The sequence below is a fragment of the Actinia tenebrosa genome, unplaced genomic scaffold (genome assembly GCF_029948245.1).
Source record: "Actinia tenebrosa isolate PJP-AT-01 unplaced genomic scaffold, QUT_ActTen_1.0 PGA_scaffold4__44_contigs__length_22323623, whole genome shotgun sequence".
NCBI classification, from domain to species: domain Eukaryota; kingdom Metazoa; phylum Cnidaria; class Anthozoa; order Actiniaria; family Actiniidae; genus Actinia; species Actinia tenebrosa.
This window is the reverse complement of record NW_028292581.1, coordinates 8,126,219-8,148,666: the sequence shown is the minus strand read 5'-3', so window position 1 is coordinate 8,148,666 and position 22,448 is coordinate 8,126,219. Positions and strand designations below refer to the sequence as shown.

General features: G+C 35.5%; 1 protein-coding gene across 3 annotated transcripts; it reads right to left on the bottom strand.

The window, feature by feature from the left end:
• Positions 1-1,361: 1,361 nt before the first annotated feature.
• LOC116289217 (uncharacterized) lies at positions 1,362-19,555 on the bottom strand. Of its 3 annotated transcripts, XM_089036209.1 has the most exons (31): positions 19,538-19,555; positions 18,438-18,522; positions 17,630-17,970; positions 13,331-13,481; positions 12,942-13,205; positions 12,276-12,569; positions 11,305-11,645; positions 10,920-11,061; positions 9,823-10,083; positions 9,371-9,438; positions 8,942-9,161; positions 8,236-8,538; positions 8,010-8,136; positions 7,777-7,925; positions 7,363-7,490; positions 7,073-7,160; positions 6,707-6,783; positions 6,515-6,554; positions 6,060-6,157; positions 5,831-5,950; positions 5,594-5,745; positions 5,201-5,339; positions 4,495-4,644; positions 4,190-4,289; positions 3,881-3,960; positions 3,601-3,648; positions 3,374-3,508; positions 3,018-3,140; positions 2,308-2,453; positions 2,093-2,228; positions 1,362-1,627 (listed from the first exon to the last, which is right to left on the bottom strand). In XM_089036209.1, the coding sequence occupies exons 2-31, from the start codon at positions 18,508-18,510 to the stop codon at positions 1,544-1,546; spliced, it is 4,578 nt and encodes a 1,525-aa protein (XP_088892335.1). In that variant the 5' UTR covers positions 18,511-18,522; positions 19,538-19,555; the 3' UTR covers positions 1,362-1,543. The 3 variants fall into 3 exon arrangements, with proteins under 3 accessions (XP_088892335.1, XP_088892334.1, XP_088892336.1); XM_089036208.1 differs by lacking the exon at positions 19,538-19,555 and having other exon boundaries at positions 18,438-18,597; XM_089036210.1 differs by lacking the exons at positions 12,942-13,205; positions 13,331-13,481; positions 17,630-17,970; positions 18,438-18,522; positions 19,538-19,555 and adding an exon at positions 12,652-12,798.
• Positions 19,556-22,448: the final 2,893 nt, after the last annotated feature.

Genomic DNA, 22,448 nt, shown 5'->3' with positions numbered 1-22,448 from the left:
TCAATACCTAAGCCACACACTGAATATCTAAAACGATCATTCAGCTATAGTGGGGCAAAATTGTGGAATGACCTACCGTTAAATATAAAAGAGGTCAAGTCAGTACGAAAATTTAAAACGGAAATTGATAGTTTGTACAGTAAGAAAAGTTGTAACTAAGGGCTCCACGGCAAACATGTAAAACAGTAACTAGCTTTTTAATCGTAAATCTTTACTTTTAAATATTTTTAGGCAATCGACTGATGTTTTTACCGTGGCAAAATAAAGAAGCTTCCTTCCTTCAAAAAAAAAATATATATATACTTTTTATTATTTTCACACATACATACTTTTAATACGAAAAATGGGTGATGCTTTCGATTTGACTAAATAAAGACTTAAGACTTGTTACAGCGATACCTGCAAAGTAATACCTCCGCACATTTTGCTTTTATTTATGAAATGACATTAAGGACGTTCATGGGCATTGTTTCTACGCATTTTCATGGGCATCCTTTCTATGCATGAATTTAGTGCGGCGCGCGCTTATCGTGAGGACGTCATTCCAATGTTTTGATAAGCAAAATCTCAAAAAACGTCTTTCATCACTTATAGCTCTAAAACGAAGTTAGGTACCCTTTTTTATTTCGTTTTTTGAGAGTATTCGGTAATACCTAACTTTAGAGGAAAAATGAAAAAATCTGACGATGGGATCAAAAGGAAATTGCATATTTTGTGTATAATTGGAATATGATTTCACGTAACGGGAAGGCTTCAAGTCCACACTTATAGCGCAATAACATTTTATATTTCTAATTTTTAACCTAAATTCAAAATACAAACTTGTTATTTGATTATTTTCTAGTCTTCTGTAAAAAATGGGGACGATCAATTTATTTTTTCAGTAAATATGACTTATTTTTGACGGCTTTCCATGTTTACGTTGTTTGCGCGTTTTTACCGTAAAAAGGGTGAACTTTCACGTATTCTGACGACTAAACGAAGTTGGGGACCCCCATTTTGTATTTGCTTATTTTACTTCTAGTATAATGTTCTTTCATCATGCAAAATTAAAAAGAAAATTGTCGATGGGATCTTTTGCCCATGAACGTCCTTAAGTCTAAACATAAGTGATTTTTTTTAGTCAGTGAAATAAAGGTGTGATTAGTGACTAACAGTTAAATTAAAACAAAAGAATACAATATAGAATTGCTATTGCTATTTGTTAATCAGTGCCCCCCCCCCCCCCCCCCCCCCCTTATTCATTGATGTCTTTTGCCTCCATTCTTACTAAATTATAGTATAAGTTACCGATTACATGCGTTCTGGATCAAACCCCTATCGTATTGTATACTTACTATTTTGACACAGGTCAAGTAAAATCAATCTAAAGTAGTTACAAATTTTAATTAGGATAGCAGTCAAATAGTTAAGAAGCTCATTTTTGAATATAGTTAAAATTCTTATTCTTGAATATTCTTGAATTATTGAATCTGAATAATCATTTTATTACAATATATTCTCAAGAGTGTTCTCTCTGGTCAGTAATATAATGCACGCAGGATTAATTGACGTCATCAAAATTGGCGTAATTACTGAAGGAGTCCAGATATTTTTGTATGATGTTGTAGCAGAAGACGTACTGAGTCTGCGAATTAAAAATAAAACATAAAAACCAGGAAAGTGAGAATGGATCACTTGCTTGGAATGGGATTTAGGAATCGCTGGAATCAGGAACTGATAGAATCTTAAATGTCGGGATAAAACTTTTTTTTTCTCTCCTAAAGTTAAGATGGCTATGCGTCATGCTTATTCTAACCCTTCTCTTGTATAGACGCCTTAATGTGACGTCAAACCAGCTCGATCTGGGGGACAAAACGAAAGAATTCCAATCTGCTGAGAATTAGAACCTATTGTTTTGTCCTCCGGATTGAGCTGCATTCCAAAGTGCTGCAGGGGGTGTATTTTGGCACTTTCGCGCGCTTCAAACTACACATGTATAGCCATAGCAGGCGCACACGTTTTCTATTTATTCATTTTAGCCACCGGGTATATATCGACACTGATGAAATTTTTTCTAGCTTTACATTAATTAACAAAGTCTAATTCATACCAATGTTTCTACAGCTCCAGGTCTGTTGACACGAATACTCTTAACGGTCTGAAAGACGTCCAATACTTGTTCTTGTTTGACTCGTTTAAGACACGAAGCAATAGCACCGAATGTACCGCTACGACCAACACCGTTGCTGTGAAAAGAGGATCAGCACAGATTTAGTGAAGTGCTTATGCTTGGGACTGAGTAACAAATTTCAATAACACAAGTACCTGCACTGAACTACTATTGGGGAGTTTCCCGACTTCTGTTGATATTTTTGTACTTCATCGATCAAATTCAACACTGTCTGGGGATCAGCAGGAATGCATTTGTTCTCCCAATTCAAGTGTTGCAGATGAAACACAATACGACGAGTCTGGAAAACAACGAGTATTGGCAAGACTGAGGATAATGCGATGGACCATAAAGTAAGTTTTAACTAGTATTTATTTTTTTCCGCAGATACCCCGCAAATCAAATGTTAAGCATAGACTTTGTTCTAGTAAAAACAAACAATTGCAACGTGTTTCATATCCACTGCATGTATGTTACAAGGATATATGCAGCTTTACAAATGTCGTCGCAGAAACAGTTCAAGTATTTGAGCTTAAACTTCTGTGACGTTTTTTTTTTTCCGTCATAGAAGGCATAAACGGCAATGAAATTAACAAATTAATAAAGCATAAATTAAACATAAGATTCTACGTTGCCAGTGGTAGAAAAAAATGTAGGGGTGCAGACAGCAGGCTTAATCCACCCACCACACAAGGTACGTCCAATAGACAGTTTTTTTACCACAACAATTAAACAAAGTTGACTCAAATGTTTTTAGCACGGTACATGTGTTGTTCGACCACTGCTCTTAATTATAGTTGCGGTTTAAGTGAATTGAAAGCTATTCAATTATTTTGCAAATCAAATCAAATACTTCGTTACTTGCCCCTTGCTTTGTAACTTCAAACTGTCTTGCAATTATATTATCCACGTCTTTGGTCTGTACCAGTTCAACAGTGACATCTCCATACTTTTTAGTTCCATGCTGCGGCCAGTATTGAGGAAAAGACTAAAAACAGAAACAAAAACAAAAACAAAAACAAAAAAAAAGAAAATTCTTTGTATACAAGATTTGGCCGCTTGTTAAAACTGATTTGTAAGCGTGCAAGGCATCAGCAGATATTTTAATAACAGTACAATAAAATTAATAATATTGACAAAAATATATTGAAGAAAAGAATCTTGAAGGTAAAGTCATGATATAGCTTCATTAAGAAATTCAAATTAGTATGAATGTCCCACCTCACATTCTTCTTCCAAATTGTTCAGCATGACGATGGTTCCTATCTCGTAGTCCATAACCATTCTCCAGAAATCTTCTATCGTGTTTTCCATGGGAGCTTGTGTCATTATGAATGCGTTATGTTCTCTATAGGTCTGTAAGACAGAAAACCACAGGTCAAGCCAAATGGTCTTTTTTATTTAATAGAGTTTTTATATGAAACTTGAAGTTCCCCAGAGCAACTTACATGCACAAATGAAGCATTAATGTAGTCTCCCTTGGCACCATCTACCAGCTGTGAAGAAACGAGAATGTCATGTGATAAATTCGTGAAAATGTGCCAACTGATTAGGTAATTGACTACAAAGAAAAAAAATTGGAAACACTATTTCCTTTTCATACATCTTTTTATTTATATTTTCGACATTTCGATTAACAACTCAAGCTAATATAAGTACATTGATCTTTCGCAGTCGTATCCGGCACAGTTTTCGTATTATATAGTTTCATATCTTCTTAAGACTTACATCGAAAATTGAAGCCGCATTCACGTAGTCTGCCTTGTTCTCGGTTTCATCTGTGCTGAGGATAACGCGGCTGCCATTTGCTGCAAATGTATATGAAACATTTGAAATTTATAATTTTTATATACATATAAATTTTATATATATATATATATATATATAATATAAATATAATATAATTAATGTATAACATTTTACGCGATCTATTGACTAAAGCAGAAGTCTGGGGATGCAGAATTTGAGCGTTTTTTCCGTCAACCAGAAATAAAATACCCTGCACTAAAACTGTAGCTGGATGTTAGTTCCACATACTTGCGACGATGTTTGGATATCTGTTCTTTTTCGTGTTTTCCTTTGCCAGTCCAACATCAAAGTTCTCTTGACTATTTTGTGAAGTAACAGCTTCTAAACGCTACAATGACATGAACTTTTTGTTATACAATTGTCTTTTATGCCATTTTATAATTTTTTCCCCAAGAAGAATCTGGTGAAATATACTAACAAATAAACACGCTACACAGACTAAATGGAAGGAAACTAAAACAGAATAAAAATATCTTTAGGTGATTGTGTCAGGACATTAAACAAGTGCACGATTGATAGGATGAATTTTATACCTGAAACTCCAGCGCATAACCTGTACGTTTGTGGCGTTTATCGACAGTTGACAAACGATGCATGATGCTACGGAGGTCGTGCGCCTGTATTTCTGTGTTTCCACAAGTGAGAGCCTCATGAACAGCCATGTTCACGAAGATGTACTGCTCCTAATGAGTGAAAGCAGCATTCAAATTAGATACCTATTTAGGACGTTGATCTGATGTTTTGTACTGTTTAATAAACGAGCAGGAGTGTTTTATCGGGTATAAAACACGAGGCGTAGCCGAGTGGTTTTAGAGCCGATAAAACACGATCTGCGAGTTTATTAAACGGCTTAAAAAACTCCAGATGTATGTTCTCATACTGTACCGAATTCTTTACGAAATGAACCAAGTTTGGTAGAGAAAATCCAAGTTAAAGTTTATGCAAATGAAGACGAATCTATATCAGATATAAAACCTCCTTCATGGTCATGATTTCTATTGTGTTTCCTTCATGAATTATTAATGAGTTTTTTAAAGTCATTTAATCTATTCTAATATGATAATATTTTCCTAATGATAAAACCGGATCGAAAATATAGTCACTTGTCACGGGTTTAATCTTTATGAGGACTAGTCGTATGCTTACTGTGGTTATGGCTCTGCCCTAGTGTATACTGAAAGAGATAAAATATGGTTGCAGTTATGTTTTAGTGTCCAAAAAAAAAGTAAGATGTCTTACAAGGGTTTGCACCATGTATGGTCTGTCGTCTCGTATTGCATGCAGATAACCAGGAATATCCAGAGTTTGCTGTTCAGTTTGGGCTTGTCGAAGCATTGCGTCAATCATTATGTAGGTACCAGTCCTTCCAACACCAGCACTGTCAAATTAAACACATATACAGACAAACATTTACTACTCTTCCCAGTAGACCGAGGTAGTAGTATTTTTTTAATCGCCTTCGTAGCGTCTGTTATATTATCCGCAAGTTCATTTCAAATCGACCACGTGATGCCAATGTTGTACCACGAGGACAAGTTTTTTACACCACGTGATCAAAATTCAGTCAAGTTTTAATTCTATAATTAATTTAATAATATAGTTTTAATTCTCATTTTCTGCTATGATACTAACCTGCAATGGATAGCCATTGGTCTGTTATCGTCAGAAGACATTGCAAGCACCTTTCGCCTGAATGCAAGTGCAGCCGTTGCATGGACAGAAACCCCTTTATCAGGCCAAGCGGTGAAATGGAAATGAAGAACTTTTCGGTTTGGCATGCCGTCCTTGAAAAAAGGTAGAAATGAGGTCATTCTAATAAAAAATCCCTTTTTTTAAATTGAAACTATAACATAACTTCATTTTGGTTACCTTCGACACAAAGAAAGTACGGATGGTGAAGTCTGCAAAAACCTCTGTCTTGTGATTGGTGACAATGATGTCTGAATACCGAGCAGAGTTTTTATCAGGCCAGTATTGATGACACTTTCTCTGAAACAAAAACAAAAACAAAACAAAGCAAAAACGATGCATTTCAAAAATTCACATGCTTTTTATTGTCATGTGCCCTAAAAATGGAAATTGTGTAGATGCCACATACCTTTGCAAGTTCAAGCAGATTGGTAAGCATGATAATTGAAGATATTTCGTGATCCCAGATCATACGCCAAAAGTCATCCAATGTGTTGTTCAATGGACCTAAAGTTATATAAGTAAGATTTTGGTAAATTACAGTTCTAGACCTCTAAAGTGAATACTTAATGGGCAGAACGGCGCCAACTGCCAGAGTAAGGGCCGGGAGAGCGCACTGGGAAAAGAAAAGGTTTTTCTGTTATTCCTGCATGAAACCATATAGAGTTCCTCGAAAATTTTGAATTTACGAATGAGAAAGGAGAGGTCTTTGACAGGCAGCGTTTAAGTTTTGGAATGCTTCTGACACTTTCGAGCGTAGAAATTGCTATTTGGTATAATATGGAATCTGAAGATAGCCTTTCAAGTGCAATATTCAACTCTAGTTTGTATCTTGCATCACTCTGCACGTTAAATTTTCCTTACCTTGTGTTGCAATATACGCTGCAGGAGCTCCGTCATATCCCTGTACATATAGAGTCAAAGAAGCATAAGCAAGCGTTGTCAATGGCAAAACTTCATAAAATGGAAAAAGGATAGAAAACCTAGCTAATTATCATTCTAATAATCACTATTTATTCATACCATAGCTATATTATGATACGGTGGGAAACTTACGCGAATAAAGGATGCATTGATATAACACGAGTCTTGATCATCATTTACTGATTCCAAAGTAACAAGCGAATGGTCATCTGAAGTTAGAACATATATTTCATGAAAACAATTTCCTTATCGCAAATCACCTACTCAAAAAAGTATTGACACCTGTCATTATCCCTAATATTATAGAACCTCCATTCTGACGTAATGTGAATCTCGTTGTGGCATCTTAGCAAAAATTCATTCATATGTTGAAGGAAAAAGCAGCTGCAAAAGATCTCGGTAATTGGTAATCAGAATTTGCTTAACCATGAATGTACCTAATTTATCAGCAGAGAGATACCTGCTATAAGGGAAGTGATATAGGCATTTATGACTTACACGCAACAATATTTTTGTAACGATTCTTTATCTTGTTGGTAGGTCTCTTTGCCATTTTGCATTCATGCATCGGCTCCACGGGTATGCCCTGTAGTTATTATTCAGCCAAAACAAAAAAAAAATCAAACTAAGTTTGCAAAGTATTCCTAAAAAATCGGACGTACGGCGGTAACGATTTTCGTGAAAAAAACATGGTTTCTATTACATTCAAACGTTTGAAATATATAATATATAGATAAATTAGTGGAGATATGAAGGATTTACTTTTACTAAAGTTGGCAAAGACATACCTTAAATTCTTCCGTGAGCTTACTTTTGTCTGGCGGAAGAAATTCTATTGGACTCTGGGCAGGTATCATGATCAAATCAGGAATGGAGCTTTCAGTTTCTTCATATGTATGATCTTCTACGTTGTTTTCTTTTGGTAAATGTAATCAATTAGTTACTAAAATAATTGTTTAATATTGTTTAATTGTCTATCTGATATCGATCTTGCCATGACGACTAAATCGCAATCTCAATCTCCAGAGCTTCATCGCAGTGCCGACTATTACTCAGTTGAGAAAGGAAGACATGAGAGTTTATCAAAAGGATGTCAAAAATATGTGAAAAAACTAGTGTAGCTGTTGGCTGCGGTGCGGCGCAATAAAGCGAATGAATCTGCTGAACTTAGCTTCATATTATTTATAACTAGATTCATTTACCTGTGTCGAAAGAACGTTTTGTAGACACCTCCAGGAAATCAATATAATCATTATTCTCTGGGACTGGTGTATCGTCAATGACAGCCAATGGTACAGGTACTGAGTCCATAACTATAACTTCGTGTTTGTTTTTACGATTGCGATTTCGACTGTATATATGGGACAAAAAGTACTTTAGATTTTATCGAACATTTATGTTTAAAATCGTTATTGGATTGCGTATACGTATTTACCGTTTATATGAAGTAATCACAACAATGAGAATCAGCACTAGGACAATAAACCCTGCAACGAATCCGGCTATCATCGAGCGGTTGAAAGAAGAGGTAGAATTTTCATCTGCATTACGTCTTGATTTAACTGAAAAAATCGAAAACGCCAAAAATAACTCGACATTTTTTTCAGAGAAAAAAAATCATCCATTTTTTAGATTCCAGTAAAAACTTAATATTCACTTACCAAGTGAAAGTATAGTTATATTATCACCACTTTTGTAAGGGCCTTCTTTGATTGTGGTCGCACTAATCTTGTATGAGAACGTTCCGTTTCCGGTAATATTAATGACGTACATAAGATCAGTTGTCCCGTTTATAGTAACTATCTCTACATTTGATGTGTTCTTGTTGTAGTAGTATACAATGGTGTACTTCCTGATGATGCCATTCAAGTCACGTGGTCTATCCCACGTGATAACAACACGTGGTCCAAATGAGCCTTGTGCAGGCATCAAAGTACCAGTGACATTTACTGGAGCAGAAGGAGCTTTAGGCAAAAGATAAAAGTAATAACATTTTAAACATGTCAATACTTTAATACTTAAAGTAATCCCCCTCCCAAAAAAAATCTTGACCTCCTGGACATGAAGCCCTAGAGTTAATGTTTGGGAATTTCCAAAAGCATGAAGTGTCTTTAAGTGTGCAAACCAACCACGAGGCTCGGATGATATTGAGTTATTCATTCCGAAGCAGAGCCATATGCTGAATCGAAATATGGCGATTCATTTGAAAAACTATTGTTCTGAACTGACTAACCTCTTTTATGTTTCCACGTGAATACGAGTCTAGTCAGTCCAAAACAATAATTATTCAAATTGGTTGCCATATTTTGATAAGATGTACACAGATGTTTAGTATATTTTACGGTTTGATTTGTTTTAATATCTCACCATCTTCCAACGTTCTCACTCTTCGCTCTGTACTTGGTGAACCAATGTACTTTGTGTTATTGACTGCTATAGTGATGACGTAAGTTGTATACTTGAGTAGTGACGTCAGAGTATAGTTTCCAACATCACCCACGTCAATTATATTAGGCTTTCCTCCTCGTGGTGTATAGGTTATCCTGTATCCCTTGAGCTGCCCGTGAATCAACGACTGATTTTGAAGCTATGATTATTATTTTAGTTTTAGGAAAGAAGTTAAAAACTTAGATAGTGGTAACATGGAGCACATGTTCAAAGGAAGTCGAAATAGGCAACCAGAATATTTTGTTGTCCAAAAGTTTTTTTTCCCTTTAAACTAGAAGGGGGAACAGGCTGTTAGCTCTTATACATGCAACAAAAAGGACATTGGTTAAATTATCAACATATACTTACCTTCCATTTTAGCAAAATTGTTTCAGATGACTTTATTGTAGCATTTAGAGAAGCTATCGATTCGGGTTCTAAGTAAAACACCAATTACAAAACTGATGAATTTGATGTCTTATTCACTAAATATATCGAAATCGGAGCGGGTTTCGCACGTTGGTTGGTTTTGGTTGTTTCACACAAAGCACTTGGAAACCATTTCAATGGTAAATACAAATAAACAGGAATACATATAATTTAAAATAACTACCTGTTATTTGACACTAACTATTTATTCCACACTATGGTAACATGCTGCTAAAGGTCACTTCACGAAAATACAAATGGAATACAGTATTCAACATTCATATTTTTGAGCAAATATTTAGCTATCTCGATTCTTTGTCTGCTAAGGCATGTATTCTATTAGATTCAAATGAAATAAAATGTTATGAAAGTAATGCGTGTTTAATATGCACCTGCAATAGCAGTTCTGATTGTTGTGACGTTGCTCCATACTCCATGTCCTACTTGCTTGATGGCCTTAATTGAGACATTGTATTCAGTGTATGGCTTTAAGTCGGTCACATTATAACCGAGGTCATCGCCAACGACTTTATGGGTTGTGTTTCCCACTTTTACTAGGTATCCAGTGATATGGTCAGTGGTACTGCATTTTTTATAGGTCCACGTTAATGTTATTGAACGTTTGTTAGGAATAAATTCCATACGAGGAGGTTCTGGTGGGAAAACATTAACAAGTTTGAAACTCAATCTTAATGTAGTTGGTGCTTTTTCTTATTGTTTCTTCAGTTAAAAAAAAATGAACTTCCAAATATTTATTATCTAAAGAAATGGCTGCTTTAAAACCAATTTTCTACAGTGGTCTTTAATTATCTTCCAGAGAATGTCGTAAAATGGCCAAAACATGTTGCATAGAATTATCACCGTCATTATCGTTCAGTTTGTTTACTAAGCCTTTTAAAAATATTAGTATTTCCCATCTAGAGAAGCCAACACGCATTAAATAATTAATGAATAAATGAATAAATAAATAGGATTTAGCAGTGGCATTTCTACAGAGTAGATATTCATCCACTGTAATTTCAATTGGAATTTAGGAGTTGATTTTTGCGGAGGGAGGAAAACCGGGGAACCCGGAAAACCCTCGAAGCACAGGGGAGAACCAACAAACAACTCTACTCACATACGACACCGAGCTCAGAGGGACTCGAACCGGGTCGCATTGGTGAGAGGCGAGTGCTCTCACCGATACGCCACCCGTACTTCCCGTGCGTCCCAATTAAAGAAAAAAGCGTACGTGAAGATAGGACACATATCTCTAACAAATTTAAATCGGTTAGAGCTGTGCTCCGGGGTCATACATGGACTGTATAGCGGTTGCCAGAGGCGCCTTCAAATGCTTTCAGTTCTATCCCGTTGAGCTGCGCCACAGCTGTACTTGCGGCGGTGATTAGCGGTGGCATGTATCCCGTTAATATAAAATTCACGAAAAATAGAGGTAGCCGAGCAATGTTTAAAATACATACTAGAATGATGCAACATATATACTTACCTTGGTTAGTAACATAAACGTTTACTCTAATTGTCTTCCACGTTTGATAGTTCACTGGTACAAATCTAATGTACCTAGCCAGTTGAGGGTTTGTAAGATCATGACGTACTACACTGTTAGAGTCGGTGTTTCCTTTGAAGAACTGAAAAGTAAAACCATCAATAAAAAGATTGTGAAATTGGGATGAATAGAAAATAGGAAACAGTTTTGCTTTGTTTTAATGCAGTAAATTTATAAATGGCCAGCACCCCGGCCAAGAATTCTTTGTTAAGAACAATATTTTGGCGAAGATCGAAAGCAACTATTATTTTATCATATTCAATTTTAAAACCCATGTCAAACATTTACAAATTTCTTTAGTTTTCTTCATTGTATCTGAAATTACCTTTAAATTTCCACATTCATCTTTATAAGTATACCATTGCGTCATGTTATTTGTTGCTAAATACAGTTTGTATTTTGTCACCCATTCATTAGCGATACCATTCCCTTGTGTTGCTACAGCATTAATAACGCGTGGAGTACCGAGATCAATCTGTAGGTAATCATCAGCGTTATTATTATCACTTGATGCCCATCCATATCTACCATTCAGCTTGGCATTATGAGGTTTGTATCGAACATCATCTGTGAAGTCTGGGCTTTTATAATATGATGAGGCTGTATAACTGCTGTCTGATAGTTTCAGATTTCTCTCCTTTCCAACAAGAGATTGCTCTGGACACCCTAGTGCAACCAATAAACATAAAACATACATAAAATAACAACGTAGCGTACTGATCGTAGCCTAGTCGATGATGAGGCTGTGTAACCTCTGTCTGGTAGTTTAAAATAGCTATATGTTGATTCCCAAACAGCGTTGGCTACTTCATTATAAAATTTGTTTTTCGTATTTTTACTTTCTTTCTATTTACTCAGGATCGGCGTAGACAGGATTTTACCTTTGAGGGAGGCGGTAAAAGGGAAGGGGGGGGTATCAAATACCGTTTCCAGAAACATCGGTAATTATAAGTCGCGTGAACTTATTACGTGATTACCTATAGGTGTTTAGATTTCTACTGCGTGATGATGACGTTCTTGGATACATTGCTGATTGACAATGATGAAGACACGTTTATCGATAAGCTTTATTCGAGATGACTATCTTAAGCTTATGTATAGACTTTAATCAGCATCAATATGCATGAATATAGACTGGAAAAGATAAGTAGGTGTTGCCCGTTACAAATAGACAGTGGCTAGGTTTGTTTCATATTCAACCTGACGATTTCAAAATTGTTGTCAGCTAATATTTTTACCACGATTGAGTAATAGCTGTAGAGCAAACATAAGTGATTTATTTTTGTTGTATCTTACCATACTCAATGTCTTTCCCATCTGCATAAGGTCCTTCCTTGACTGTAGTCGCACTTATCTTGTATGACAGTATTCCATTCTTTGTAACATTGATACTGTAGATGAGATCAGCTGATGCACTGATTGTGACTGTCTTGTTATTGGATGTATCCTTGTTATAGTAGTAAACGATGGTGTACTTTCTGATGACGCCATTAGGTTCTCGTGGTCTATCCCACGTGATAACAACACTTGGACCAAGTGGATGTTGTGCAGGTGTCAAAGTACCAGTGACATTTACTGGAGCAGAAGGAGCTTAAAGACAGAAATATAGAACTTCTAAATATTGTCTTATTTTTCGCTCTCGATTTTTTACAACCTTTTAGTAGACTATTACCTAACAGAATCTCTATTCTTTCCCTCGCTTGAGGAGGGAAATAGTCCTCCTCGTCTCGAACGTAATGTTTTCCCATTTTATACCACGTTTCATTCCCTTGAGAATAAGATTCTTTATTTGAATGGTATCCACGTTCGTGTGTCTTTTCATGTACAACTGGGCGCAACTGTTAAACAAAGAAATGATACTCTATAAAATGACAAGTGGTCTGAAATGGAAAACATTACGCCAGAGCCGAAGAGGTCTACAAAAAGGAGACTCTGACAGCGGGGTAGTAGACAATATTTTACCGTCCTCCTTTGTTTTAATCTTTGTCGTCTCGCTCCATGATCCATTTACACGTTGTGTTCTCGCTAACACCCTTACGTTGTATTCTGTGTATGGCTTCAGACCCGTTATATCATACTGACTATCACTGCTGCTTACGTAAAGCGGATCTTTAATTCCATTGCTTATGACAAATCCAGTTATGGGGTCTGCTGGATTGCACTGTTTGATAGTCCAGCTTAGTTGGATTGACCTTTGTTGAGGGATTGCTGATACTACGGGTGCTTCTGGAGAGAAAGATAAATCACCTTTACAAAAGTCATGGAAAATGCACTCTTCGATTCTTATATGCAGGATTAAATAGGAAAAACAACACGAGACATACTGCACCATGCTGTTGAATCATACAAACCTTGGTAAAAAGCACTAATGTTCATGTCAACGCGTATCGTCTTGTGTTTATGAAAGTCAACCGGGAAAAACCTGATGTACCTTGCTGTTATCGGTTTTTGACTAAGATCGTGACGTTTTACTCCATTGCTGTCTGTATTGCCTTCAAAGATCTAAAAATGTATACATTAAATAATACTTATAACCGGATCGTACCGCAAGTAGTACACCTTTTGCTGTTCATTAACCGCAAAGGAATATTCATTCAAGCGAAAAAGCATTATCTTTAGCGCGAAGAGGCACACAATAACGCGAACGGAGTTTCAAGAGCGCGATGGAACTTTCATTAAGGAATTTAGCATAACATTGGACAATCATGAATATGTTTGTGCAGGTTCATTAGCGTTTTCGAAGTTTCATTAGCGCCTTTGTGCAATCAATAGACAAAACCACACATTCAATAACGGTTTTTGGACATTCATTAGCGCAATACATTAATGTTGACAACAATTACAGTTGAGTACCGGTAACTCGAACCTCCAAGGGAATGGAAAACGGTTCGAGTTATTGGGAGTCTGTTCGAGTTATAGGGAGATGAGAATAAATTACCGTGTTTTGTTTATATATTTAGTAATTATTCGCCGAAGGCGAAGTGAATATCGGGGAATATTTACCGAGACGCGAGTCTTCTTCTTTTAGTTTGCGTGACAAATTCACGCAAAACTTTAGCAAAACTTTTAGGCCATACTTCGTTGCCTTTTTTAGTATTGATAGGAATGGCATTTACTTTCATTTTTTCAATTTCCTCATCGGAAATTGTAGCAAAACGATTGCCGGCCTATGCCATTGCCCACTCAATATTCCGAGATTCAGAGGTGAATATCGTACAATATTCACCTCCAATTAACCAATGAGCGCGCGCGTTCTTAGGAAGTACACAAGTTGGTATATGCTAATCATTTTTATTTAAACTTATTGCGTTTTAATCAGATTTATAAGGAAGAAAGGTTAAAAACGAACAGGAATGAGCTAAACACGTTTTGTGGTTTCCAAATTACTGTTGCTTTAAAATTAATTTTAAACATTCTAGATTTATAATTATTCTAGCTTATGTTTTGACCCGTTGTCTTGAAACAAAGTTTGAGTTATCTAGGGCCAACTCATATAGAAAACGAACATGAAGAGAGTCGAAAATCGCTTCAAGTTAGCGGGAGTTCGATTTATTGAGGTTCGAATTACCGAGGTTTCGAGTTAGCGGGATTCAACTTTAAGTCAAAAGGCGAAAATATGTGTACTAGTTTGAAGTTTGTAGTTTCAAATTACTTTGACGAATGCTGACTGATGAATAACAGAAGAAACCAGTGATATGCCCATTGTTTGGTTGCTTTGGGGAAAACAATAGAGCAAGCATGGTTCACTGATACGCAGTTTTCGGAAGAGTTTTGGATTCATATTGCCAGGGTTTCATTCGGCGATTACAGAAGCTTACTAATCCACCCATACTAAGCCAATATTAGCGAATATAAAAGCTTACTATTCCACCCGTACTAGGTCAATGCTAGCCCTAAGGGGAGTACCTAGGGATATGCGAAAGACAAATTATAGTCCCTTCACTTACTGTTTCCAAGAAACATTATAAAAGGAGTTTTAATAAGAGTTCTTTTTGAGAAACATGTTAGACTTACTGATTTTTTTTCCTTTTCTTTTCTTTTCTTTTTTTATAAACCAGCGCGATTGATTCATAATTATCTATTTCTATAGGATCAATAACTGCATATATATCTTATTCGAATTAATTCAAAAATAAAAAGTAAGTCAAGTCAGGACGTTCTTATCATTTGATGGCTCTGAAAAAGTAGCGGTTTCTTTATTTGTTTATTTGTCAAAAATACGGTAGGGGAAAATGTATAAAAGAGAAGGTATTGATGTGTTGTCGTTACCAACGTACGACCTGAGTTTCAAGCCCGAGGAAATGCGGAGGGGAGGAGAGGAAAGGGAAGAAAGGAGGGAGACAGGAGATCCTGACCATAGGCAACCCCAACAAGGTTCCTGTGTATGGTTCATGATAAGGCAATGTATGGGAGTTATGATCAACGGATATATAACAATAAAATGTTTCATTAAACAATTTTCTTCAAAACTTGCTGCAGTCGTTGCTTGTACCTTGTTCAGTCTTCTGGCGAAGTTCAAATGTAATTTGAGGCCGTTTAGGGGGGGATGTTTGGAATCCAAATCCAGGCAGTTTGTAGCAATGTATTTGGAAGCCAGAAAACTTTTTTTTATAGAAGATTGGATACCTTGGATCGGCTAAGTTAATCTTATTAAGGATTCAAAAGATATTTCAACTGCAGTTCATCTAGTATGTCAAAACAGTGCAGTTCAACCACAGGTAGCCCAGGCTTACCGTTAGTGTTGAATAACTGAATCGATCGATCGAGAGACAGACAGACAAAGATTATATAGGTATCATATGGGTATTTTGAATCCTCATTTTTATACTTTAATATAATTAAAATCAAATAAAACTCCCACCGTGTGTTTTTGATATATTGAACAGTCCCATGGCTTAATTACAGCTCATTTCGTTCGGGTTAAGATGACGCTTCCCCACCACACACTAAAGAGGAGAAGGTAGGAAACGACTCAGAAAAAACGGCCGTCGAACGGTCGAGCTCTTTGCCAAATATTTTGCCAAAAAATGCTTCCAGTTGAAACTTTCTTTTGCTGGACTTTGGAGAGATAACTAAGCCACGCTATCACCTTAACAGAATTAACAAAACCATCATTCTTGAGAAGCAATCCCCAAATGAGTATCCGGCTTCTTTGGACGTCATTTTCATCCGTGACTCGAATGTTTTGCCACTCGAAAACCGTTTTTTTTCTCGAGAGAGCCTGGACAGAGGAAAATCGGAAACTCTCGAGGGTAGCCTCGGGTGATATACACAAACCAAAACATGACACTCAACTACCCCCACACGTCAAATTGGATTCAAACCTATTGTATTTTTTCGGCCAATCAAAACCTGAGCAACCCGTGAAAGCGTATTCAATTTTTTTTTTAATGTATTCAAACACCGGGAAAACCACTAGACTTTAATTGTTTTTAATTTGTATTTGTCTTGAAATGAATTCCATCCGTCGAAGACAACAACAATGTATTTCCACTGCCTTCGAAAAAAAAAAAACGACACCAGATCATGTGTCATGTTTTGGTTTGTGTATATCACCCGAGGCTACCCTCGAGAGTCACGGATGAAAAAGCCGGATTGTGATACTAATTTGGGGATTGCTTCTCAAGAATAATGGTTTTGTTAATTCTGTTAAGGTGATAGCGTAGCTTAGTTATCTCTCCAAAGTCCTGAAAAAGAAAGTTTCAACTGAAAGCATTTTTCGGCAAAATATTTGGCAAAGAGTTCGACCGTTCTACGGCCGTTTTTCCTGAGTCGTTTCCTACCTTCTCCTCTTTAGTGTGTGGTGGGGAAGCGTCATCTTAACCCGAACGAAATGAGCTGTAATTAAACCATGGGACTGTTCAATATATCAAAAACACACGGTGGGAGTTTTATTTGATTTTAATTATATTAAAGCGTAAAAATGAGGATTCAAAATACCCATATGATACCTATATAATCTTTGTCTGTCTGTCTGTCTGTCTATCTGTCTGTCTGTCTGTCTGTCTGTCTGTCTGTCTCTCGATCGATTCAGTTATTCAACAATAACGGTAAGCCTGGGCTACCTGAGTTTCAACTTCCTGACATTTACACACAGCGTTCTTGCCCTAGCCTGCGATACCGGCTGAACTCAGGCTATTCTGCCCACCACCGAATTCGAACAGTTTGAAATCGGTACAAGTTTAGTGTTGCTCCTTGATAGAGGTTTCAGAAGTAACTCGTAGAGCAGTAGGCAAAGCTCTTTCAAACTCATCCCTCGTCCCGAAACGTTATGATTCATTTGAGTAGAATAGCTTAATGAAATTAGCCAGCGACCTAGATTGTTGATTTAAAAAAATACAAAATGTATATCTCGTATAGTATAGTATATTGACATATTTGTAATTTTGACTTCGAGTAAAACCTATTGTTCTTAGTTTGTCCGATCACTAATTTTATGGCGTTTAGACCGGCATCTAAATTTTAAAAACTGCGATATTGTTGGCATGTGCGATTTGAAGTCGCGCTAGAGTGGTAATCGCTGTTGAAATCTCCGGAGCTATGACTGCGATAAAGATCATTATCCAATCATTGCTTAGCATTATGGCATGTACTTGAAAAACAAACAATATTCCTAAAATCAGGGTTCTCTTCTAGTAACTTTTTATTACCTTGTGTGTACCGTTGTCGTCTTTATAGCTGATCCAGTTTGACGAGTCATCTGAGTAATTCATCTTGTAATTTGTCACCCACTCATATATGATTTCATAATGTTTGCTGTCTGGATCACCGCCATTTCCTTGTGTTGCTACAGCAGTAATAACACGCGGAGTACCGAGGTCAATCTGTAGGTAATCATCATTATTACTATTATCCAATGGTGCCCATCCATATTTACCGTACAGCTTGGCTTTATGAGGTGGATAGCGTTTATCATACTGTGATGATGCTGTGTAGCTGTTGTCAGGTATCTTTAGACTGTTTCTTCCTGAGAGAGACTTCTCTACACAACCTAAAGATATAATCACGAAGTATTTATCTGATTAATGTATTAATTAATAATGCTTAATAATAATGAGTGAAGTGATTTTAATTTATTTTTCAGTTTTTAGTGTGTAATGTTCAAAGATAATAATGATTAATGATAATTATTACTTAATAATAGTAAGTGAAATGATTTTACTTAACCAACGGAACAATTTTTTTTCTAGTTTTTAGTGTGTAGTAATAATCAAAATTAACAATGCTTAAAAATACATAATACTACCTAATACCTATTATAAATAAACAATAAATTGATTTTACTTAACCCACGGAACAATTTTTTTTTTTTTACAGTTTTAAGTGTGTAATGAAAAAATACACAGATGAATATTATTGACATAAATGATTAGTATTAGTTTAATAGCTATTTTACCACAAGATAAAAATAAAATAATAAAATTCCTGTAATAAGTACAATGTTATCGTTATCCTTACCAGTAATTTCTCCTTTCACGCCAAAAGCCAAGCAACAAACAGTAAGAGTAACCTGAAAAATTACTCTGTCCATGTTTAAAATGTTCTGTACGTCAATAAAATATGACCGAATGTCACGAACCAGTATTTCAGCAGTGGTAGCTAATCTAGAATCGAAACAGTTGTGCTGCGAACTATAATTTGGTTGTGCAGAATAAATATTTATTTTGATTATGTGAGGTATCGAAACAGCTAACACAACCGAAAAACAAACTAGCTATTTTTTTTATGTTCTCTGATCTTAGCATGGAAAATTATAGTGCATTATTCAGTTATGTCGCAACTAAAATCTTAGAATAACAGACCAGTTTCTTTAGTGGTTTTGAGAAAAGGAAACGGACCAAGTTAATTGAATCTTCTTTTATGGCTGATCCGATGTCCGACTATCAAGCAATGATTTTCAAATTTAACTTAACAGGGAGAAATAGTCGTTTCACTCTGTGTAGTATTACAGTGGTACGGCGGTCAGATATGGAGGGAAACGGATGTAATATGTTCAGACTACTATTTTGTCATAAACTTATATAGAGTTGAAGTTCTTCCTCGTTCGTCATTCAAACGTTATCAACCAGTCTGAGATTGCTAGACGTAAGATAAGAGTTTGGAACCCGCTTTTTTATCCACGGTTAAACAATGTCATATCAGTTTCAATCCTTGGTTTGTCATATCAGTTTCAATCCTTGGCTTGCCTAATGGGAATTTGGAATCGCTCGATTCTCTATACCCGTTACGTTTTCATTCATGAATTTAAAAAATACCTATGATATAACTGTTGCTTTACTCCCTCATCTGAATTTGTATATACATATAAGGAAACGTTCCTTGAAGTAGAACTTACTTATATATTTTCTCTTCTATATTTTGGTTTTATAATGAAATATTTATTGAATTTATAAAAGATGAAGCCCAAAGATGAAGACCAAAAATAGGCTTGCTTATCAACATGATTAGTGGTTTAGTCTAAGAATGACAATAGTTACCATTCCAATAAAGGAGAATAAATAAAATGCAGCTGAAGCAGATTATAAAGAAACAATTATAAAGAGTGAATTTAAAAATACCTATGATCTAACGGTTGCTATTCTTACTCATCTGAAGTTGTATATACATCTTAGGAGAAGTTCCTTGAAGTAGAACTTACTGATATATTTTCTCTTTCTTATGTTGGTAATGAAATATTTATTGAATACGAAAGATGAAGCCCAAAAATAGGCTCATTCCAGTAAAGAGAGTCATTAAAATGCAGCTGAAAGAGATACAAAATCTCAGATACAAAACTACGAATGAAAAACTGTATGAGAGTCATTAAAATGCAGCTGAAAGAGATACAAAATCTCAGATACAAAACTACGATTGAAAAACTGTATGAGAGTCATTAAAATGCAGCTGAAACAGATACAAAATCTCAGATACAAAACTACGAATGAAAAACTGTATGCGTAAATCAAACATATTGGGTTACTATAGAGTTTCGAAACTGGTCACCATGTGGTTGGAGTATATTGTTGTAAATATCTGCCACAGCTAGACATGTCATGGCAGTCGCGGAACGGAAATGATGTAATGTTTCAAATACGAGTTGTACGCCTCGGTAATTGAAATTCCACTCGGATCTTGAATAAACCCCAATAAAATACAGTGACGAGTATTCGACACGACATCTTATACTCTTTTTGTTATGTTTGTTTTTATTTCAAAGTTTTAGTACTTTGAAATATTTCAAAGTCCGAGTAGTAGGACTTTGAAATATTTCAAAGTACTAGAACTTTGAAATGGGTGCGGTCGTATTTGATGGGGGTTTCAAACTACTGCACGTGGTACAAATAAGAAACCCTGGTTGGTCGTTGAGCTCATGAATAATTAATGAGTATAAGATGGAGGTTCTGAATTCTCAGCCAGCTATATAACATGCATTGAAACATAAATGCATTCATTGTATTTGTAGACTTTGCCTTTTATATTATTTTGTTAGTTTGTTAGCCGCCATCTATGCTTATAAAATTTCATATAAAAACAGTTTATATTGTTAAAGTAAAAAAATGAAGACGAGAAGGCAAATTAGTTTTTGCCATTTTTTACTATATATTTCGATCACTGACCAGTGAACATCATTAGCAAACGGATTGTAATCTACAATTCAAATGTAATTCAAAATTTATTCTAATTAACATAACAAGAGCAACCTGAAATTGCAACGTGCAACATTTGCATTGTAGATCACGCAAAAAAAAACAAAAAAACAAAAAAAAAAAACCTTTGCTTATGATAATCACTAGTCAGTTATCGAAATATTAAGTAAAAATGGACACTCAAAGTAAGATGGCTTCTTGTTATCTTTTTTGTAGTTAATTCAGATTCCTAATTTTTTTAAAAATATTGTTACAGAAATTGGTTCAAATCTTTCAAAAGATAACTCTAAAATCATGAAACATTTGAATGAAACCGCGGCACAGAATATGAAATACATTTCAAGCTGTCAAGGGTAGCTTTCTCATTTTCTCATTTTCTCATTTTCTAGTTTTTACTTTTTCCATGGGCAAAATATTCGGGACATTTGCTTAGAATTCGGTCCCAGACCCCCTAATTTTGGCACTGAATTGTAGCAAAATGAGCAAATTTTAGAACAAATTTTCATGTTGTTATGACTTACTTGCTCACAATTAACACTCGGATTTAATTATTTGGTCATTGTGCTATTAATAAACGTTAAGCTATTAGTGAAATCAAAAGAAAAGTCCGGATCCCGTCATTTTCACCTTGAATGAAAATAAATAAATACATTTATTTATTTAGTGTCAAGTCGTTCTAGCGCTTTCGCACTAATGAGCCTGAAGCGAGATGACGTTTTACCCCCGTCTCTAGACCATAATCCTTTTCACATTACTTTTGTTCTTTAATTATGACTATTGTTCCTGTATTCTCTAAGGAATCAAAAATTTTAATATGAAAGAATTTTAAAAACTATTATGGTATAGAGTCGGGGGTAAAACGTCATCTCGCTTCAGGCTTATTGGGGTCACTTATCACAGGGATCCCTAACCAGATAAATCCGAAACCACTAATACTTAGGGTGGTATGCCTGGGGTGAAAAAGGCCGCCATTTTATAGCCTAAGATGCTTTGCAATAATCCTTTCCCAGTCTCTCATTAGGCCATTTCTTTTCCCCGTGAGCTATTTTTTTCTTAGATCCAAATTGGTTACATATGGTAACCGTAGGTTTAGTATAGGAGGACCTAAATTATGGAGTAGTGTCCCTATAGCTTTACGCACTGCCACATCACTGAATGAATTTAAAGTACCTATCACCCTTCTGACAATATTTACAGTATTGATTCTACATTGGGTGAGATGTTGAATAACCCAAAAAAATTACATAGTTTGAGTGCGGCTTCTTGTAGTTATGAAGGTTTTTCAATGTCATATGCTAATGCGGTGACGTATGAGGAGGCATTTATGGTTATTTGTTGTTCCTTGTAATTCGAAACACCGGCTTCTATGGGAAAAATAGCTTGCAATAATTTCTATAAGAGCAATGGGCAAAACAATGACGTATTTCAAATGTAATTTATCTGTTCCAGTAAGGTTTTTTATATTAAATGATTACTTCTCATACGTCAAAACATTAGCATACGGCATGGAAAAACCTTTATAACTTCAAGAAGCCGCACTTAAACTATGAAATATTTTCGGGTTATTCCACATCTTACCCCATGTAGAATCAATATTGTGAATATTGTCAGAAGGGTGATAGGCACTTTAAAAAGCATGTGAAGACATACCTATGTAGGCAAGCCTTTTTTATGTAGTTTTCCAGAAAATTTGTCCATACATATATTTTTGTATTTTTCTTGATCATACATATGTTTTATAGTTATTTTATTATTTTGCTTTTTTCTACTAGTTTTGTTATATATTTCAACTTATTACATTTTTTTAGTATTGTAAAGCGCCTAGAACCTATCTAGATATATT

Bases quoted from the DNA above. Each gene is read 5' to 3' on its own strand.
- LOC116289217 (XM_089036209.1), bottom strand. From the start codon at position 18,510: ATGGACAGAGTAATTTTTCAGGTTACTCTTACTGTTTGTTGCTTGGCT. The intron at 17,971-18,437 runs GTAAGGATAACG...TTATATCTTTAG, and splicing joins CGTGAAAGGAGAAATTACTG to GTTGTGTAGAGAAGTCTCTC. The intron at 3,509-3,600 runs GTAAGTTGCTCT...TCTGTCTTACAG, and splicing joins TTAATGCTTCATTTGTGCAT to ACCTATAGAGAACATAACGC.